Consider the following 17,303-nt stretch of genomic DNA (forward strand, 5'->3'; position numbering starts at 1 on the left):
ACTCTTTTTTTAATCTGATTTTTAATATATTCCACTTAACACATTTATGGCTGAGTGTTTTACAGTAGTCCTAGACATAGACAAATTAAATTAAAGATATACATTTTGAAAGTTGACATTTCCAGACTGTAATTAAAGCAGAACACCTTAGGTATTTATTCTACTGGTTAAGAACAGTGGGGCTTTGATTTGCAGTTACCAAGGGTACTTCAGACAAGTACCTATCATTAGGGGAGAAAATGAATAGGACAAGCTTTTAAAGGAGATTAAGCTCAGCAAGAAAAAAATAATAATTGTGAGGAGAGGGGGGGGAAAGCCATTGTAAATCAGTATTTCAAATGAAAGCAGTGCAAATAGCTATCCAGCTTTCGAAAAAAGAGCAGAGATCTGCTATTTAAACCAAAATGAAAGCTAGTCTTCACTGAAATAAGATGTTGAGCCAGTTTGATGCAGTGGTGATGGTGATGACTTAGAAACTAGGAGACTGTGAGTTGTAGAGTCCCACCTTAGGCATGAAAGCCCGCTGGGTGACTTTGGGCCAATCACCAGGAGACTTGTGAGTTCTAGTCCCGCCTTAGGCATAAAAGCCCGCTGGGTGACTTTAGGCCAATCACCAGGAGACTTGTGAGTTCTAGTCCCGCCTTAGGCATGAAAGCCCGCTGGGTGACTTTGGGCCAATCACCAGGAGACTATGAGTTCTAGTCCCGCCTTAGGCATGAAAGCCCGCTGGGTGACTTTGGGCCAATCACCAGGAGGCTGAGTTTTCAAAAGGAGATCACATGACCCCGGGACACTGCAATTGTCATAAATATGAAGCAGTTGCCAAGCATCTGAATTTTGATCAGGATGCTTCAACAGTCGTAAGTGTGAAAAACGGTGATAAGTCACTTTTTTCAGTGCCGTTGTAACTTTGAATGGTCGCTAAACAAACTGTTGTGAGTCGAGGACTACCTGTATTGTTGTAGGAAAAAGGAAAGGACGTGACAGTGCTATGGAAGCCCCAGGAAAAGCTGGATATAAATATAACAAATAAATAATTATAACAGAATAATTTTGCCCTTCTTCGTGTTTTGGCTGCAGTCTGAAGTGAATTGTATCCTGAACACGACACAGGTGTAGAATTCACAAAATTGTGAAATCTTTTAAGAGTGCTTCACAATGCACAAGGCATGTCAAGAACACCTTTCTTTAAAGAAATTGTGTCTTTTTCTGGGCATCCTCGGTTGTTTCATAAGCTGCTTCGATCTGCCTCTGCCTACGTGTGTATTTGCAGCCACTTCCCAAACTCAAAGACCGAAGGCGGAAAAATCGCAACACAATCTTCAAAAAAGAGCTATGGGTTTTTGTTTTGGGTTTTTGTTTTTTTTTTAAAAAAATTGAATTGTAAAATTCATGAAGCATGCCTCAAAAAGTTAGGTCAATAAGATGAAGACATGGAAGATATCAATTGCTGTTACCAGAAAGGCAGAAATATGTTAAAGGACGCTAAAGACCATTGAAGTGTTAGAAAAAGATCTAAGTAGCCAGTTTAAAGTCCCAATAAATTGTAACATGAACCTAACCATATTTGGCCTAAAAGCGTAATCATACTCAGACTGTAAAGCATTTAAACCCTCAATAGTTTCATCCAAAAATTGTACTGGCATGTCAGAAGTAATTAAATACTGTACCATGTACTGTGAATTAACCAGCTTTTTAAAAGGCACTACATGGTAATAATAACAATAAGAACAACAACAACAATACTAATAATAATAAAGTTGGAAGGGACCTTAAAGGTCATCTAGTCCAACCCCCCTGCTCAGGCAGGAAACCCTATATCATTTCAGACAAATGGCTGTCCAGTCTCTTCTTAAAAACTTCCAGTGTTGGAGCATTCACCGCTTCTGGAGGCAGGTTGTTCCACTGGTTAATTGTCCTCACTGTCAGGAAGTTTCTCCTTAGTTCTAGGTTGCTTCTCTCCTTGATCAGTTCCCATCCGTTGCTTCTTGTCCTGCCTTCAGGTGCTTTGGAGAATAGCTTGACTCCCTCTGCTTTGTGGCAGCCCTTGAGATATTGGAACGCTGCTATCATGTCACCCTTCGTCCTTCTCTTCATTAAGTAAAATGTCTTAACCAAATCAAACCACTGACCCACTGATTTCAGGCAACACCTGACATTCACTCAAGAAAATGAAAGCCCAGAATGCCAAAGGAAAAAAGTACCAGCCTGAATCCCAGCACAGCTAATATAATCCATGCATTGCTCCCCTCTGCATCTATTCCCTTCTTTCAGTTAACATTATTTTTAAAATATTTCCTATCTGATTTGTGGAAAGTTCAAACTGAGCACCAATGCATGGCATAGCCCAGATTTTAAAGTATGTTCATCAGTTACTATGGTAACAGCATCTTGTGCTGAATCCTGCTGTTGTTCTAATTGACCATCTTTTATAGAAAAGGCAGTTAATTATTCAGGGTGTTAAAGTAGTATAAGTGATTTATTCCTTATTTATTCCTGGGGGTTATATATTTATCTTCTTTTTTTTCTGAGTTTTGTTCAGTTACTTCAATTTGTCATTATCTTTAGAACTATCAAGCCAAAACCCAGACATAGGATCTGTGTAATTAATAAACCTATTCAGAGACCCCAACCTCTCCCTCTTATATTTTCAAACTTGAAGATCATTCAGCCCAGATGATTGACACATCAAGGCCTGGCGGTTATTTTCTATCATTTTTTTTTCTAATGTTTTAATCTTATACAATTATTTCAATGTCACTCAGAATTTCTGGAAACGGTGCAGCATGCAAACAGAAGTAATTAACAAACCTCTTTCAATTACTTCTTTTATAGAAAAGATAATTAAATGCATCGCATTCTTTAACTAAAAAGGCTTAACTGATTTGATGGGGAAATACACTGACTGAGCCTCTTCATGTAGAAAGTAATACGGTTGAGTGTCTAGTCAGATAAATAGAATACAGAGATTTTGGCACTGGTGTTTTTTATTTTTCTGTTTTAATCGTGGCAAACAGAAAACTAAACCTATCCGGGGCAAAATTTTCAGACCTTTTTTCCACTAGGACCTTAGTTTTTATACAGGTAGCCCTGTAAAATGGGGCAAAACTGACTTAACGAATGCATGGTCATGAATTACAATTGATCTAAGAGGCAGTTGTCTTTCACTGCCACGAATAATCAGCAGGTTTTATCATTCAGCCAATTGGTAAGTAATCCTTTGGACAAAGCTCCTAGGGTGATAGACGGCAAGTGCAAAATTAAAGATTACATATAAAAAAGAGGTCAGTTAAATATATCGAAAAGCAGTCATGGACAGAATGCAGTATAGCAGGGGTCCTCAACCAGTGGGCCACACACTGATACCGGTCCGTGGCCAGTTAGAAAGCGGTTCACACAGCTGGAGGTGAGCGATGGGCAAGTGAAACTGTGCATGCGCGAGATCTAGGTTGCACACTCCTTCCCCATGCCCCATCTGTGGAAAAATGGTCTTCCATCAAACTGGTCTCAGGGCCAAAAAGGCTAGGGACCACTAGTATAGCAAAACATTTGAATTTTCAAACTAACTAATGCTAAGAAACACCTGACTGGTAAAATATATATCAAGTTAAAGTTTAAAATATAAGCTTGAAAACTAGAAGGTAAATATAGAAAATAATAAAGACGCAATCTAGAAAACTAGAAATAGTCAGAAAGTTTTGTTTGCCTTTCACAGAAATAGAAACCTTCAAAATTTAAGTTGTTGTCATGAAAAATACGCTGATATACAATAGTTACTACAGCTCCATCTACCTGAACAGGTACATAATTAGGACTGATTGTTGATACCAGTGTGGAAGTTCTACTGATTAAGTAATTCAAAGATGCCTAGTTTAATGTACCTTCATTACACAAATGCATTCTATTTACATTTTAACATGTATTTTGAATAATTTGAAGGCACTTTTAAGGACTAGTTTAGCTGGTTTTACCTTAACACAAGTTATTTAAAGACTACATTATTCAAGGCAGGTGGGACTATAAATCATTCTTGTCCTGCAACAGCAGGATTGATGACACTAAGTAATCTGGTTAGAGGACACCGCCTATAAAGTAAGTACAGACAGTCCTCGACTTACAACAGTTCATTTAGTGACCATTCAAAGTTGCAACGCCACCGAAAAAAGTGACTTACGACCATTTTTCACACGACCATTACAGCATCCCCAGGGTCACGTGATTTACATTTGGATGCTTGACAACTGACTCGCATTTATGACGGCTGCAGTGTCCCAGGGTCCTCTTGGTTGACCTTCTGACAAGCAAAGTCAGTGAGAGAAGCCAGATTCAACTTAACAACCTGTGTTACTAATTTAACAACTGCAGTGATTCACTTAACAAAAGTGGCACCAAAAGTCGTAAAATGAGGCAAAACTCACTTAAGACATCTCTCGCTAACAACATACATTCTGGGCTCAACTATAAGGGGAGGACTACCTGCAGGTAAGCTATGAAATGGCACGTTCCCATGGTATGTCCCTGCGAGGCAGAATTTTAGGAGCTCTTAGGAATCGCTATTGGAAACCCATAGGCCCCACCTATGAGGTCATCACTAATACCAATAACACATTTGATTTATTTATTTAGCGTGTTTTTCTCTCCAAAGAGCGTAGACATCCTACACTTAGGCATCCCCTGGGCAATGAAACATGGCAATTTTTCCCCCACAGCAGCCAGACAATCCTTGTGATCTCCTGGCTTAAAACACATCACTCTGAGAAGACTGAAAAAACAGACTTGGCCTTATGAACATTAATAACAGAAATCTCATTTGAGATCACTATCAGTCTGCAGAGAGGCTATGTAAGCAAAACACATAGCATAGCTTCTATGATTTATGATGTATGAACTATTACTTGCTATTTATATGTAGACCGTGAGCTTATGCACCGGAGACGAATTCCTTGTTTGTCTTATCATACTTGATCAATAAACCTATTCTATTCTATTCTATTCTATTCTATTCTATTCTATTCTATTCTATTCTATTCTATTCTATTCACCTATTCTATTTATTCTATTTTCTATTCTATTCTATTTTTTATTCTATTCTATTTTCTATTCTATTCTATTCTATTTTCTATTCTATTCTATTTTGCACATTTTCTATATTCTATTCTATTCTATTCTATTCTATTCTATTCTATTCTATTCTATTCTATTCTATTCTATTCTATTCTATTCCTATTCCTATTCCTATTCCTATTCCTATTCCTGGCAAAAACCAAAACAAAAATAAAAACCGAAATAACCATTAGCCCTTGACACAAAAAGAAAGTCTCTGAGAAATATATTTTCAAGACTTGCTTCTGTTTTAACTCTTTGGCTGCTCCCTAAATGTTTTTGGGGGGGGGGATTTAAGTGGACTGTACAGTTAGACAGACAACATAAGAAATCATCCATTTACCTGTAGGCCAGGGCCAGGGCCCAGACGCAGGCAGCACAATAAAGACTATCGTGAACCTTTGCTTTCTGATTGTCGCCACAAGTTTTTGTGGGGAAAAGACCGGTGGTCGGACTTTGGAAAACCAACAGCGTTGACTTGACTGCCAAGAGAAACAAAGAAGCCAATAAATTATTATCTAAACTGGTTGCAATCCTAAGCATCTTTTTTTATGTATATAAGGCAAAAAGTTCCACTATGAGTAAGGTGAAAAATACACTCCCCAAAGTACGTCAAGATTTGTTATTAATTTCCCATGAGAATGACTCCCCCTCCCATACAGTTTCCTTTTAAAAATCTGTATTCTTGGCAATGTTCGTTGATTTTGGTTCCCTAAGCTTTGTCTACCCTATTAAAATGTAGCATAACTGCTACAGCTTCTTTGAGCAATAATTCCTTGGGGCACCTAAAATACACCAGCGAAAATTTCAACACCTGAGGAAAATCAAAGCAACCTTTTCTTTGAAGCTTGGGAATAAAAATGTCTGAGAAACGTCCCATTTGACTGAGATGTTACAGCGGATCTATAACAGTGTTGGATAATCTTTCTATTGAGGACCAAAATCCTTAGAGAAATTCTGTTGTGGATAACATGTAGAAGTACAAATAGACCTCGACTTACACAGTTTATTTAGTGACCGTTCAAAGTTACAACGGCACCGCAAAAAGTGACTTATGACCATTTTTCGCACTTACGACCGTTGCAGCATCCCAGTGGTCACATGATCAAAATTCAGATGCTTGGCAACTGACTCATACTTATGACGGTCGCAGTGTCCCAGGGTTATGAGATCACCTTGTGCGGCCTTCTGACCAGCAAAGTCAATGGGGAAGTCAGATCCACTTAATGACAGTGTTACTAACTTACTAACCGCAGTGATTCACTTAACATCTGCAGCAGGAAAGGTCATAAAAATGGGGGGGGTTTCATTTAACAGCTGGCTCACTTAGCAATGGAAATTTTGGGCTCAACTGTGGTCGTAAGTCGAGGACTGCCTGTAATGAATAGGGCCAACACTCAAAATGGGGGCCGACCGCCATTTTCTCTTTCACTTTTGTTCTTTTGGGCTCATCGCCTTTTCTCTTTGGGAGACCTATCCTGCCCTCTCTGAACGAGTAGGCTGCAAGGCAGGCAGAAATTTTATCGGAGGCCTGAATTTATCTGTTGAAAAACTCAAATTCAAATTGAACCAAGCACAGATTTCCCAGTTCAGGTCTGGGGTGGGTAAGAAATTAATGCAACGTGCCTTTTAACATGAACATGCATCAACTTAAACAATATTAAAAGGTCTGCGCTTTCGGGAATGTTCCATCTCAAAAAAATCTATAGAAAATTTCCAAAAGCATACATGAAAACGCATAAACCCAAATAAAAGCCCAGACTGAATAAATTAAGGAGACACGTAGAAAAACACACACATTTGAGAATGATCCTAGAAAATGCGTTTACATTTTGACACCGACACTTAAAAAGAAAAAGTAAACAATGCACAAAACAAGGGAAAGGAAAGGAACAGAAGTTGGAAACAGGAGACGCTGATGAAATCAACAAGACAAATTTACCATCCACAATGAGAATTTTCACACTCTCGTCTTCCCAAATAATAACAGAATATTTTAGCGTGCATTTGTTGCAAAGCTATCGTAAGAAACTAGACATATGGCAACTTGATGGTATTTATTATTTGATGTTTTTGATCTTACAGCCCATCTTTGCATCTTTTAGTAGTTTATAAATACTTTCAGTTATTAAACAGCAACAATTCAAATGTTACTGAAAGGTAAAATCTACTTATTACCCAGTTGTGACTTCTGATTAAACCAACCATTTCGGAGAAGTTCGCCAACCTCTCTCCTTTTGAAAAATATTATTTTGTATTTAGGGTTTATATAAATGGATGAAATTTATATTAAATGGTGTGAAGGAACTAATCAATTGTTCTTGAGGAATTAACCTCAAAGCGAAACGTTCTACCGATTAAATCAGCCAATACTCCTTTTGAAATCCATTTATAACTCCTACATGAGGAAGTAGATGGGGGAAAGAGTAAAGAATTGTTTTTAGAAACAAATTACAAAACAGATTCAGATGAAGAAAATGCATTTCTTAAAATACAGCATTTCTCAAATAATTACATTCACTCCACCGTCATGGAAAGCAATATGGTGTACAGTTAGTTTCTTGCCTATTTTCAGGATAATCGAAAAAAGGTAACTTTATGGCCATGAATATTACTAACATCAAAGCATCATGTGAAAATAAGCTTGCCTATACAGGATGAATTATTGGAGGAAACAAATCAACAGCAGCGCATAATGAATACGTGAATTTTTTATGATTCCAATTACATTTACGACAAGAACAGGACGTTATTTATCTTTGCTCTCTCAGTTTTCTCAAAGCAGAAAATACTTTGTGTGACTCACCTATACAATAATAATGGTCCAACTTATCCCACAGACTCTGTGCATCTGGTCTTGGCAGGTTAATGCTTTTCATGGGCTCGTATACAGAGCCTACAAGGAAGAAATTAGGAAGTCTCGATTACAATCACAGCAAAGAGACAAAAGCAGAACTGCAGGCCTGGTGAAAGTGGTCTCCAGTATGCGTTCATTTACTTCTGTTGAGTTATTTATGTTGACTTCAGCTGTTATGTCTCACTTTTCCAAAAGGAAACCAGGAGAGAGTCCACAGAAATAAAAACATAACAATCAGTTAAATGTTGATTGGTGTGGAGAGAAAGAGAAAAAAAAAGAGAGACACTTTTTTGAATTCTTCTTTGCAGGAAAATACCAGTCAGGATTTCCTGAATATTGAGAAATTCAGAATGAAGTATGAATACAACTTAGGCAATCCGATCAAAACACTGAACCAACTTGGTAGCATTAAAAGCCTCTAATGAATCTCAGATTAAATTACTTTAGGCCAGCCTCTTTCCGCTTGCCATTTTATTCTGCAGAATCAATTATTCATAGAGAAACCCTAGGACTATGTCAATGGATACATTAATTAAATTATCTCTGCAATTCCCTTACAACATTCCCAATGCAGGTATGAGCTACAGATGTGATCTAATTCGAAAAATCGCAGAAGGACTCGTGGAAAATGAAGTCAGCTAATTTCTAAGGAATAGATGATTTTCTAAAGCCAAAGATAAATATATAATTTATCAGAATTAAGTATCATTGTAATTAGTAATATTATATTCCTGCCCATCCTCGTCTATAATCACTTGATTGAGATGGGTGGCTATGGGAATAAATAAAACTAAGATAAATAAGTAGCGGAAGCAGTAATCAATAAAAATATAACAAATATTACTGGGGGGGGGGAACAAGTACATTTACAAAATCCTACTCCTAAGGTGGTTAGTGGGAACAGCCTTAAGGGAGAGAAGATTCCAATTAAAGATGGTTCTGTAGGACTTGTCTGTTTTCTTCCTTCTCTTTTCCAAGATCATTCACACAAAGCAGTTAATGATAATCTTCCTATATTGTTGAATTTGCCTTATGGTCATTAATACTGAATTATATGTGAGTTCGCTCATTTTCACGTCGGAAGCTCTGAGGCACTTCCAGGTTGAAAGGATTAGCTGGTGACATCACCATTGCCCAGGGATGCCCAGTTAGGGGGTCGTTTCATATCCCTATTAATATGCCCACCGAACTGGGCATATCTATCAACTTGCAATTACCCATTTTTGAACTGCTGGGTCAGCAGAAGCTGGAGGGAATGACAGGAGCTCAACCCATCATGCAGCAGCTTTAGGGTCTCAAACACCGGGTTTGCTAATTGTCCCTCCAGGGTCCCAACTATGTAAGCCAGTGTGTTCCGTACATGTAAGCTGCCAAAGTACTTTTTCAATTTCCCTGCAATATTCCTATACAGGAAGTCCCAAGCATCTGAAGTAAATTGGGATGGTGTGTTAGGTGCAGGTAGTCCTTGCTTAGCAACTGATTCAGACAGTCACTGTTCAGTTACAACAATGATGAAAAATTAACTTTGTGACCAATGCCTGCATTTATGACCCTCACAGCATCTCTGTCATGCACTCACAATTACAGTCAAAATGTACTGTCCTGTGATGGGTCCTTGGTGTTCTCGATGCTTGTTTATTTTCTTGCAGACATTTCATTGCCCAAACTACAGTGACATCATCACTGCTGGCCTGATGATGTTACGTTGATTGGATCATGAAACGTCTGCAAGAAAATGACCAAGCACTGAGAACACCAAGGACTCCTCATTTCAACCCTGAGCTACAAACGTTCTCCTTTAATGGTACACTGTCCTGTGAAATCATGACAGTCATGGTCACGTCATTTTTCTCTTAGCGACCACTTAACAACTGAGTTGCTGGTCCCAACTGTGCTCATTTATAATATGGCCAATACAGATAGTAGCTATTTGTAATAGATAAAGCAGTAGACCGTGTTTGCAGATAGATAGATAGATAGATAGATAGATAGATAGATAGATAGATAGATAGATAGATAGATAGACAGATGATAGATAGACAGATAGATGATTGATAGATGAGATAGATAGATGATAGATAGATAGATAGATGATAGATAGATAGATAGATGATGATAGATAGATGATAGATGATAGATAGATAGATGATTGATAGATGAGATAGATGATAGATGGATAGATGATGATGATAGATAGATAGATAGATAGATAGATAGATAGATAGATAGATAGATAGATAGATAAATTTCTGTAACCATTTTTCTAAAATGTGAGTGGGGACAACAGTGCTAAAGCATGGAAACTATCCCTAACACAGTGGAATACAGTACATGATGATAGGTTGATGCTGCAAAACATATACTTACAAGGATATCTGCCATCTGCAGCCCACATAGAAACAAAACATCTGTTATTACAATCAAAGCATTGCCTCTGTTTCTCTTATCTTTTTAGGAAGAAAATGCCACCTTCAATACATTCATTTAACACATTCAGCTTTTCTAATCCACATGACACCTGCAGACATACACTGACCCCATTTTCAGCATCTTCAAGAAACCGAAGCGTTATCTAACCTTCATCAGCCTCCTTTGCCCAGGATCACCACTGGAAACTGATAACGCATTTCTTGCTTAGACCGAGATTTAGCTCGAGCAACAACTGTTTATCCTTATTTATCCTTATTTTCATCTTGTATGTAGTATGGTTATCAGTTGCTTGGCTCAAGGAGTCAGAATGGATACTTGGTACAGCCAACCTTTTGCAGCCAACTCGCCACGGTCAACTCATCACAGCCAATTCGCCATGGCCAACTCGCTGGGGGACAATTCAACAATTCAATTTAAGTATTTTTTTTTAAAGAATATTTTAATTTTTGTCATTCACATCTTCATTTTGTCCCTCCTTTGGCATCCTTTCTTTAATGATTCTATTCTACCATTTCTTCGATATTAGTGTAACTCTTGTCCTGCGGTGAGTTAGCCACAGCGAATTGGCCATGGTGAGTTGGCTGGGGCAAGTTGGCCACACCGAGCTGTTCTACCTAGACTCTCAAGGAGTATCTTTCATTCATATAGGCTAAAGATCCTTTTGTCATGGTTCCAATAGATGAGACCAAACAAATCAGAACTCCAAGGCTGGAAGTTTTCTCAAAGAACCTGCTTATTGGCTACATAGTCTCGGCATGGTCAAAAGTGAAACCAAGTCTGAAATTCCCTCCAAAGAGTTACAATAGTACAAAGTGAATCTCCCCACCCCCACCCCATACTATGCAATTAACTACATTTCCCAACAGAATAGTTTGACGGGCTTTCGACAGAATGTTCAACTCTTCCAATTCAACCGGTAGAAGTGACCTTGGTTCCCATGGGACAGAGAATTGTTTAGACTAGAAGAGAACCTCCATTTTCCCCCTCCCATTCAACCTAGAATGAACAAGATGGCTTCAGCCAGGTTCGTTGTAGAGTTGACACCTTTAATTGCACCTTAAATGGAAGGGCATTTCCATAATTTATCTTTTCATTGTTCTTGACTGTGTAATGTCTTCTGTATTTATGACATGCCGTTGTGAATTATTGGTGTTTTATTGTTCCTAATAACATTTTCAGGGTTAGCTAGCCAATGATGCCATTAAAGTTAATTATCATTTAATCCACTTGGAGTTCAGAGTCATATATAAAGGTTGGTTAATCAGGTGGTTTCAACATAAAGCATGCAGCTTTCCAATACTGTATTTCTAATATGAAAGTAAACAGGAATAGTGTGTGAATTTAAAACATACACATACAATCATAGCAAACTGATCCTTCCCATAAATAACAACTATACATGTCACATATCAGAATACATATCAATTGTTGGTGACAGATTTTAATCAAAAACATTTTAAATGTCATTAAATAAGTCAAATACCCTGCTTAATAAATCCTGGATTGAACTTATATTTATTCATTAAATTAGATTTACTGTTCCCCCAGTAGAGCAAACCATTCTACAGCAACCAACGTATCCCATCAACATAGGAATATAACTCCATTGCAAATGAAACAAACAAAAGATAACACTCAAGTTTCTGTCACACTTATCTTCAGGAGAAGCAAGGGAATATATCATTAAAAAAATGTTTTGCTACCCATCCCTTCCCCAATGTTTGGTCAAAAATAAATAAATAAATAAATAAATAAAATCCCCAAAGCACTTTAAAACTCCTATCAACACCTTTTGTATATCAGCAAGTGTGAAATATACAGGAAACGGTTATTTTTGATAGGCTGCTGTGATCTTTTTCCATTTAAATTACCGTCCCTGGGAAAGAGGGAAGACGCAGCGTGGAGACATGTCATGACAGCCGAAGAAGCCAATGTAGAACAACTACTACAACTAGGAGACATGACATTTTATGACCTTATGACCTGCCGTACTGGCAGAGAAGTCCCAGTCGCTTCATGAGGTCATAACGCAGGACCTCCTTCTAACAAGAGACAGGACCTCAAATCAACCACCCATGAACTGCCAAAGGTACACTTCATTCATGCATCAAAAAGAAAAAGAAAACTAGCGAAGAAAAATGCTGCTGAGGAATAAAGAAAAGCTAATTTTTTTTTAATTCGAGGCATATTTTAAGACACAAAATAGAAAGCCAGAAATTACGCAACTCCAAAAGGCATTCGGAAGAGGACAGCTGAAGCAATAACAACTTTACAATTTAGAAAACTAAATCTTACATGTTGGATGCAATTCTTTTGCTAAAAAAGAGAGAGCGCTGCTGCAAAAAACCGGGAAAAGCAAAACATCGGCAAATTGCGATAGGATTGAAAGTGAAGAGGCTACATAAGTGTATTACCAACCCCCCCCCCTCCTGTAAGGTAGGTCTGTTTATTATCCCCTCTCTTCTGGAGTGCAGAAAAAAATATACACCACACAAGTATCTTGTGCCTGCATGTCACGCATTGCAGATACATTTCTTCAACATTGACTGGGAATTCAAAACTCTTGACACTTCATCGTTAACTAGCATTCTCTCTGGTGCAAGGAAAGCAAACTAAAAGATAATCATATTCACAAGCTGAGTAAGGTGAGCTGATAAAACAAATTAAGGTGGCGTCTAAAAGGATGAGATTGAAACCTGTGATTACTCATTTTTTTCATACTGTACTCTTCTTACGGCATGATGTAAAATCCTTTCATTGTTGTTCTCAGCGGGCATACTATCTTCCCCGCATCATTATCAGCTCCACCATGAACTTGTGGAAAAGTTTATATTGTATACACAACTGAATAATGAATACCAGAATGTCTGTGTGATTGCTTGCTAGCTAAAAATGAATGGCAGACTATACAGTAGTTATAGGGTTATAAATACCAGCTGCAAAAAAAAAATAATCCCTGTTTTATCAATGTTATTTTACAGCTAGTAGAGTAAACCAACAATTCCAGTGAATGAACCATTTCCTCACAAGGGTTAATGGAAACTGACCAAGGAGAGAAGCAACCTGGAATTAAGGAGAAACTTCCTGACAGCATAATCAACCAGTGGAATAGCTTACCCCCAGAAATTGTGGGGGCTCCATCACTGAAGATTTTTAAGAAGAGACTAGACAATCATCTGTCTGAGATGGTATAGGTCCTCCTGCTTGAGCAGGGGGCTGGACTAGAAGACCTCCAAGGTCCCTTCCAGCTCTATTCTAGTCAAGTCCGGTGACTATAAAATTCCATAGCTGATTTTGCATTGGCCAGGTAAAAACACATATAAAGTCTACAGAGAAGAGCTACGACATTGCCACCTTTTTGCCTTGGGGAAAAAAAACTCTCTCAAGAAGAGGTATAATTAAGAACTATAAAGCAATTCATAATATAAGGAGAGTGGAAAGAAGAATAGATATTGCATTATCGTGGGATACTCAATGTGTCTGCAAGGCAAGTGGTCAGGAAAAGGATGGTTGCTTTCATATCCCATTTCTGTTCTTCCCCAAAGCTCCTTATTGGCCATTATGACCAATATTGTACTTAGCTGCATACATGTATATCTATGATTTTTTCATGTATCGCTACATATAAAAGAGAGTATATTAAAGGGATTCCATGCATAGCAGGCAATCCTCATGTGTTTATCCTTGATCAGCCTGTTTCAGCATGAGAAACACTGACCAGAAATATAAGGGAGGAACCTTGTGCTAAGACATGCCTCTCTTTCTCTTTTGAGCAGAGATTCTATCAGGGATACAATTGAAGATCACATGAAGTGTTAGTACTACTTTATAATGCCTTGCTAAGGCCACACTTGGAATATTGCAACCTGTTTTGGTCACCACAATGCAAAAAAGATGTTGAGACTTTGGAAAGAGTGCAGAGAAGAGCAACAAAGAGGATTAGGAGGACTGGAGGCTAAAACATCAAGAATGGTTGCAGGTATTGGGTTTGTCTAATTTAATGAAGAGAAGGACTTGGGGTGACATGATAGCAGTCTTCCAATATTTGAGGGGCTGCCACAAAGAAGATGGGGTCCACCTGTTCTCCAAAGCACCTGAAAGCAGGACAAGAAGTAAAGGATGGAAACACATCAAGGAGAGAAGCAACCTGGAACTAAGGACAACCTGACACTGAGGACAACCAACCAGTGGAACGACTTGCCTCCAGAAGTTGTGGGTGCTCCATCACTGGAGGTTTTAAGAAGAGATTGGACAAGCATTTGTCTGAAATGATCTAGGGCAGTGTTTCTCAACCTTGACAATTTTAAGGCATGTGGACTTCAACTCCCAGAACTCCACAGCCAGTGTGGAGTTCTGGGAGTTGAAGTCCACATGCCTTAAAATTGTCAAGGTTGAGAAACATTTATCTAGGGTCTCCTGCCTGACCAGGGGTTGGACTAGATGACCTCCAAGGTCCCTTCCAACTTTGTTATCCTGTTATTCCCATGGAACACAAGCAAACCCGAAGCAAATTCAAATACCTGACTGCTGAAGCTGCTTTGACCATGGATTTCTATAACAGCAAAGGAGCTTTTTTGCTTTTCAACGTCATTCCGATACACAAAAAGGCCAGGGCTCATTGGCCTGCAGTAGAGGTAGACTTTGACATACAACCATTCATTTACGACCATTCAAAATGATGAGGACACCGAAAAAAGTGACTGACGGCCATTACCAACGTTGCAGCATCCCCACGATCACAACCTGGGCACTTGACAACTGGCATGTATTTATGACAATTGCCATTTGTGACGCAGTCAGCCAGCGCCAGACCAGCAAAGCCAAGAGGGGAAGCAGATTTGCTTCATGAAGTGGGATTCCCTTAAGAAATGCAACGATTCCCTTAAAAACTGTGGCAAAAAAAGGGGGTGGTAAAAATTCACTTAACAATGAAATTGTTAATAACCAAATCCAGCTTAACAATGGAATTCTGGTCCCGACTGTCGTCGTAAGTCGAGGACTTCCTGTGATGCTATAACAGAACGGCATTGGCATGGTTATGACTGGGTTCCAACTGTTATATTGCTTCAAAACTATCAATTGTGGCAGACATTATAGCTCTTTTTTAAGCTGACACTTCACATCAATAAGCAGCCATCTTTTTAATCAATAGAGCGTCTGCTTGTGTTAATATATCCACACCACCCCAAAACACGAAATAAGAGATCTGTTAAGAGTCAACGTACTTACCCGACCACAAGAAAGCACGAGACGAGGTGACTCTGTCAGTATTTGAAGTGGCCATTTCAAGCTGTTGCAGCTAATCACAAACGTTGCCAGCCTAAACTACTGCAATTTCTGAAAATGTTTAGTGAGGGTTAGAAGCAATCAGGTTTCAATTAAGCAAAAGCAGTGTTAGCCAAGTTATTCACATCATGCCGCAGACAATAAAGGAGATAATTAGATTAATTATACCTGAGGCTTTTCTTGTGTACTGCAAAAGTTTATTTTCTCATACCATTTTTTTTAATAAAAAAATATCATTGGCTGAAGCATCATTACCTAGTTGCATAATGTTTAATTGTTTTGCTCTAGCAATATTATTCAATTGACGTATTTTTAAAAAATATGTCAGACAATATTGAGTGTTTAGGAAGCCTCCAGTCCTATGAAACAAATGTTAGGTCCAAATCAAAACTATTTGCTCTTGGGTAAATGGAAGATGTAATTATTTGTTAATTCAAAGAGTACATTCGTATAGGTAATATTACTTTGTGGGACTCTGAAGCTTCCCATTAAAGAGTCCATAAATAAGTTTTAGGTTTGCTCAACAGATATTTGTTTTTGCTCAAACCCCATCCATACCCAGCCCTGCTTAGACTTATAATTACTGATGTATCCTTGGAAACCTTTGCCATCATTTCTAGGAGAGACATCAATTACTTCTAACCCACTCCTGAGTTAATTAACGGTATCAATTATACTCCATTTGGTTTTATGCTATAAATATATGCCTTAAGAATTCTTCGATTGGGGGGAGAGGGCTCTGTAAACATATGAAAAAAAAAGCCTTGTGGTTATTTATTGGATTCCTATCACACTTTCCATTCAGGAGGCTGTTCTTCATAACTTTCCCTACAACTCTGTGAAGTAGGTTGAGCTGGGGGGGGGGGGATTGGCCTAAGCCTCCAAAACAGCTTGTTGGGTTAAGGTAGGACTAGATCTAGATTTCCCTACTCCTACAGGTAGTCCTTGACTTACAACCATTCATTTAGGGAGCATTTGAAGATACAACAGCACTGAAAATAGGGATTTATACTTTTTTCACAGCTATGACTATAGTAGCATCCCTAATATGGTCATGCTGTGCAAAATTGGCAACTGGTTCATATTTATGACGATTGCAGTGTTCCGGGGTCATGTGACCCCCCCCTTTTGCAACCTTTTGATCAGCAAAATCAGAATGGGGGAAGCCAGATTCACAACAATTATGTCATTAAACTTAACACCTCCAGCGATTCTCTTAACAACGGTGGCAAGAAAAGCCGTAAAATGGGGTAAAACTCACTTAACAACAGTGTTCTTTAGAACAGTTTTGGGGCTCAATTATGGTCATAAATTGAGGACTACCCGTAATCTGTTACACCACACTTATGGAGGATGATTTGAAAGCTCTGTTTTAGTGAATTTTTTAAGGTGTTATTCTTCATATCAAATTATGCACGCATTCAAATTACCCTATCTTTATCAGGCTACTGTACAGTATTTAAACAGCAATGCTTAACATTTGACTATGAGTTACATATTATGAGCTTAAAAATCATGTTGCTAATTGTGGTGGCATGCCTAAACTACCTCATAGATCTAGACTAGTATCTGCAATAGCAATTTTGTATCTTTTCCATTGTGTTTGTTTCTGCACAACTCAAAAGTT

The 17,303-nt window shown here is 38.3% G+C and overlaps 1 protein-coding gene across 4 annotated transcripts in view; it reads right to left on the reverse strand.

Annotated features, from left to right (window-relative positions):
• PHKB (phosphorylase kinase regulatory subunit beta) overlaps positions 1-17,303 on the reverse strand; it is a 104,064-nt gene that overhangs the window by 84,212 nt on the left and 2,549 nt on the right. For 2 of the 4 annotated variants that reach the window (XM_039352446.1, XM_039352447.1), the window contains exons 2-3: positions 7,910-7,999; positions 5,447-5,585 (exon numbers count right to left, since the gene is read on the reverse strand). In XM_039352446.1, the coding sequence (XP_039208380.1) occupies positions 5,447-5,585; positions 7,910-7,999 (229 nt within the window). Of the gene's footprint in view, positions 1-5,446; positions 5,586-7,909; positions 8,000-10,327; positions 10,343-15,619; positions 15,728-17,303 lie in introns of all 4 variants that reach the window. The other 2 variants (XM_039352448.1, XM_039352449.1) reach the window with 2 other exon arrangements.

The sequence above is a fragment of the Crotalus tigris genome, unplaced genomic scaffold (genome assembly GCF_016545835.1).
Source record: "Crotalus tigris isolate CLP2741 ecotype Arizona unplaced genomic scaffold, ASM1654583v1 scf7180000018432.44079421565:4894166, whole genome shotgun sequence".
Classification (NCBI taxonomy): Eukaryota; Metazoa; Chordata; class Lepidosauria; order Squamata; family Viperidae; genus Crotalus; species Crotalus tigris.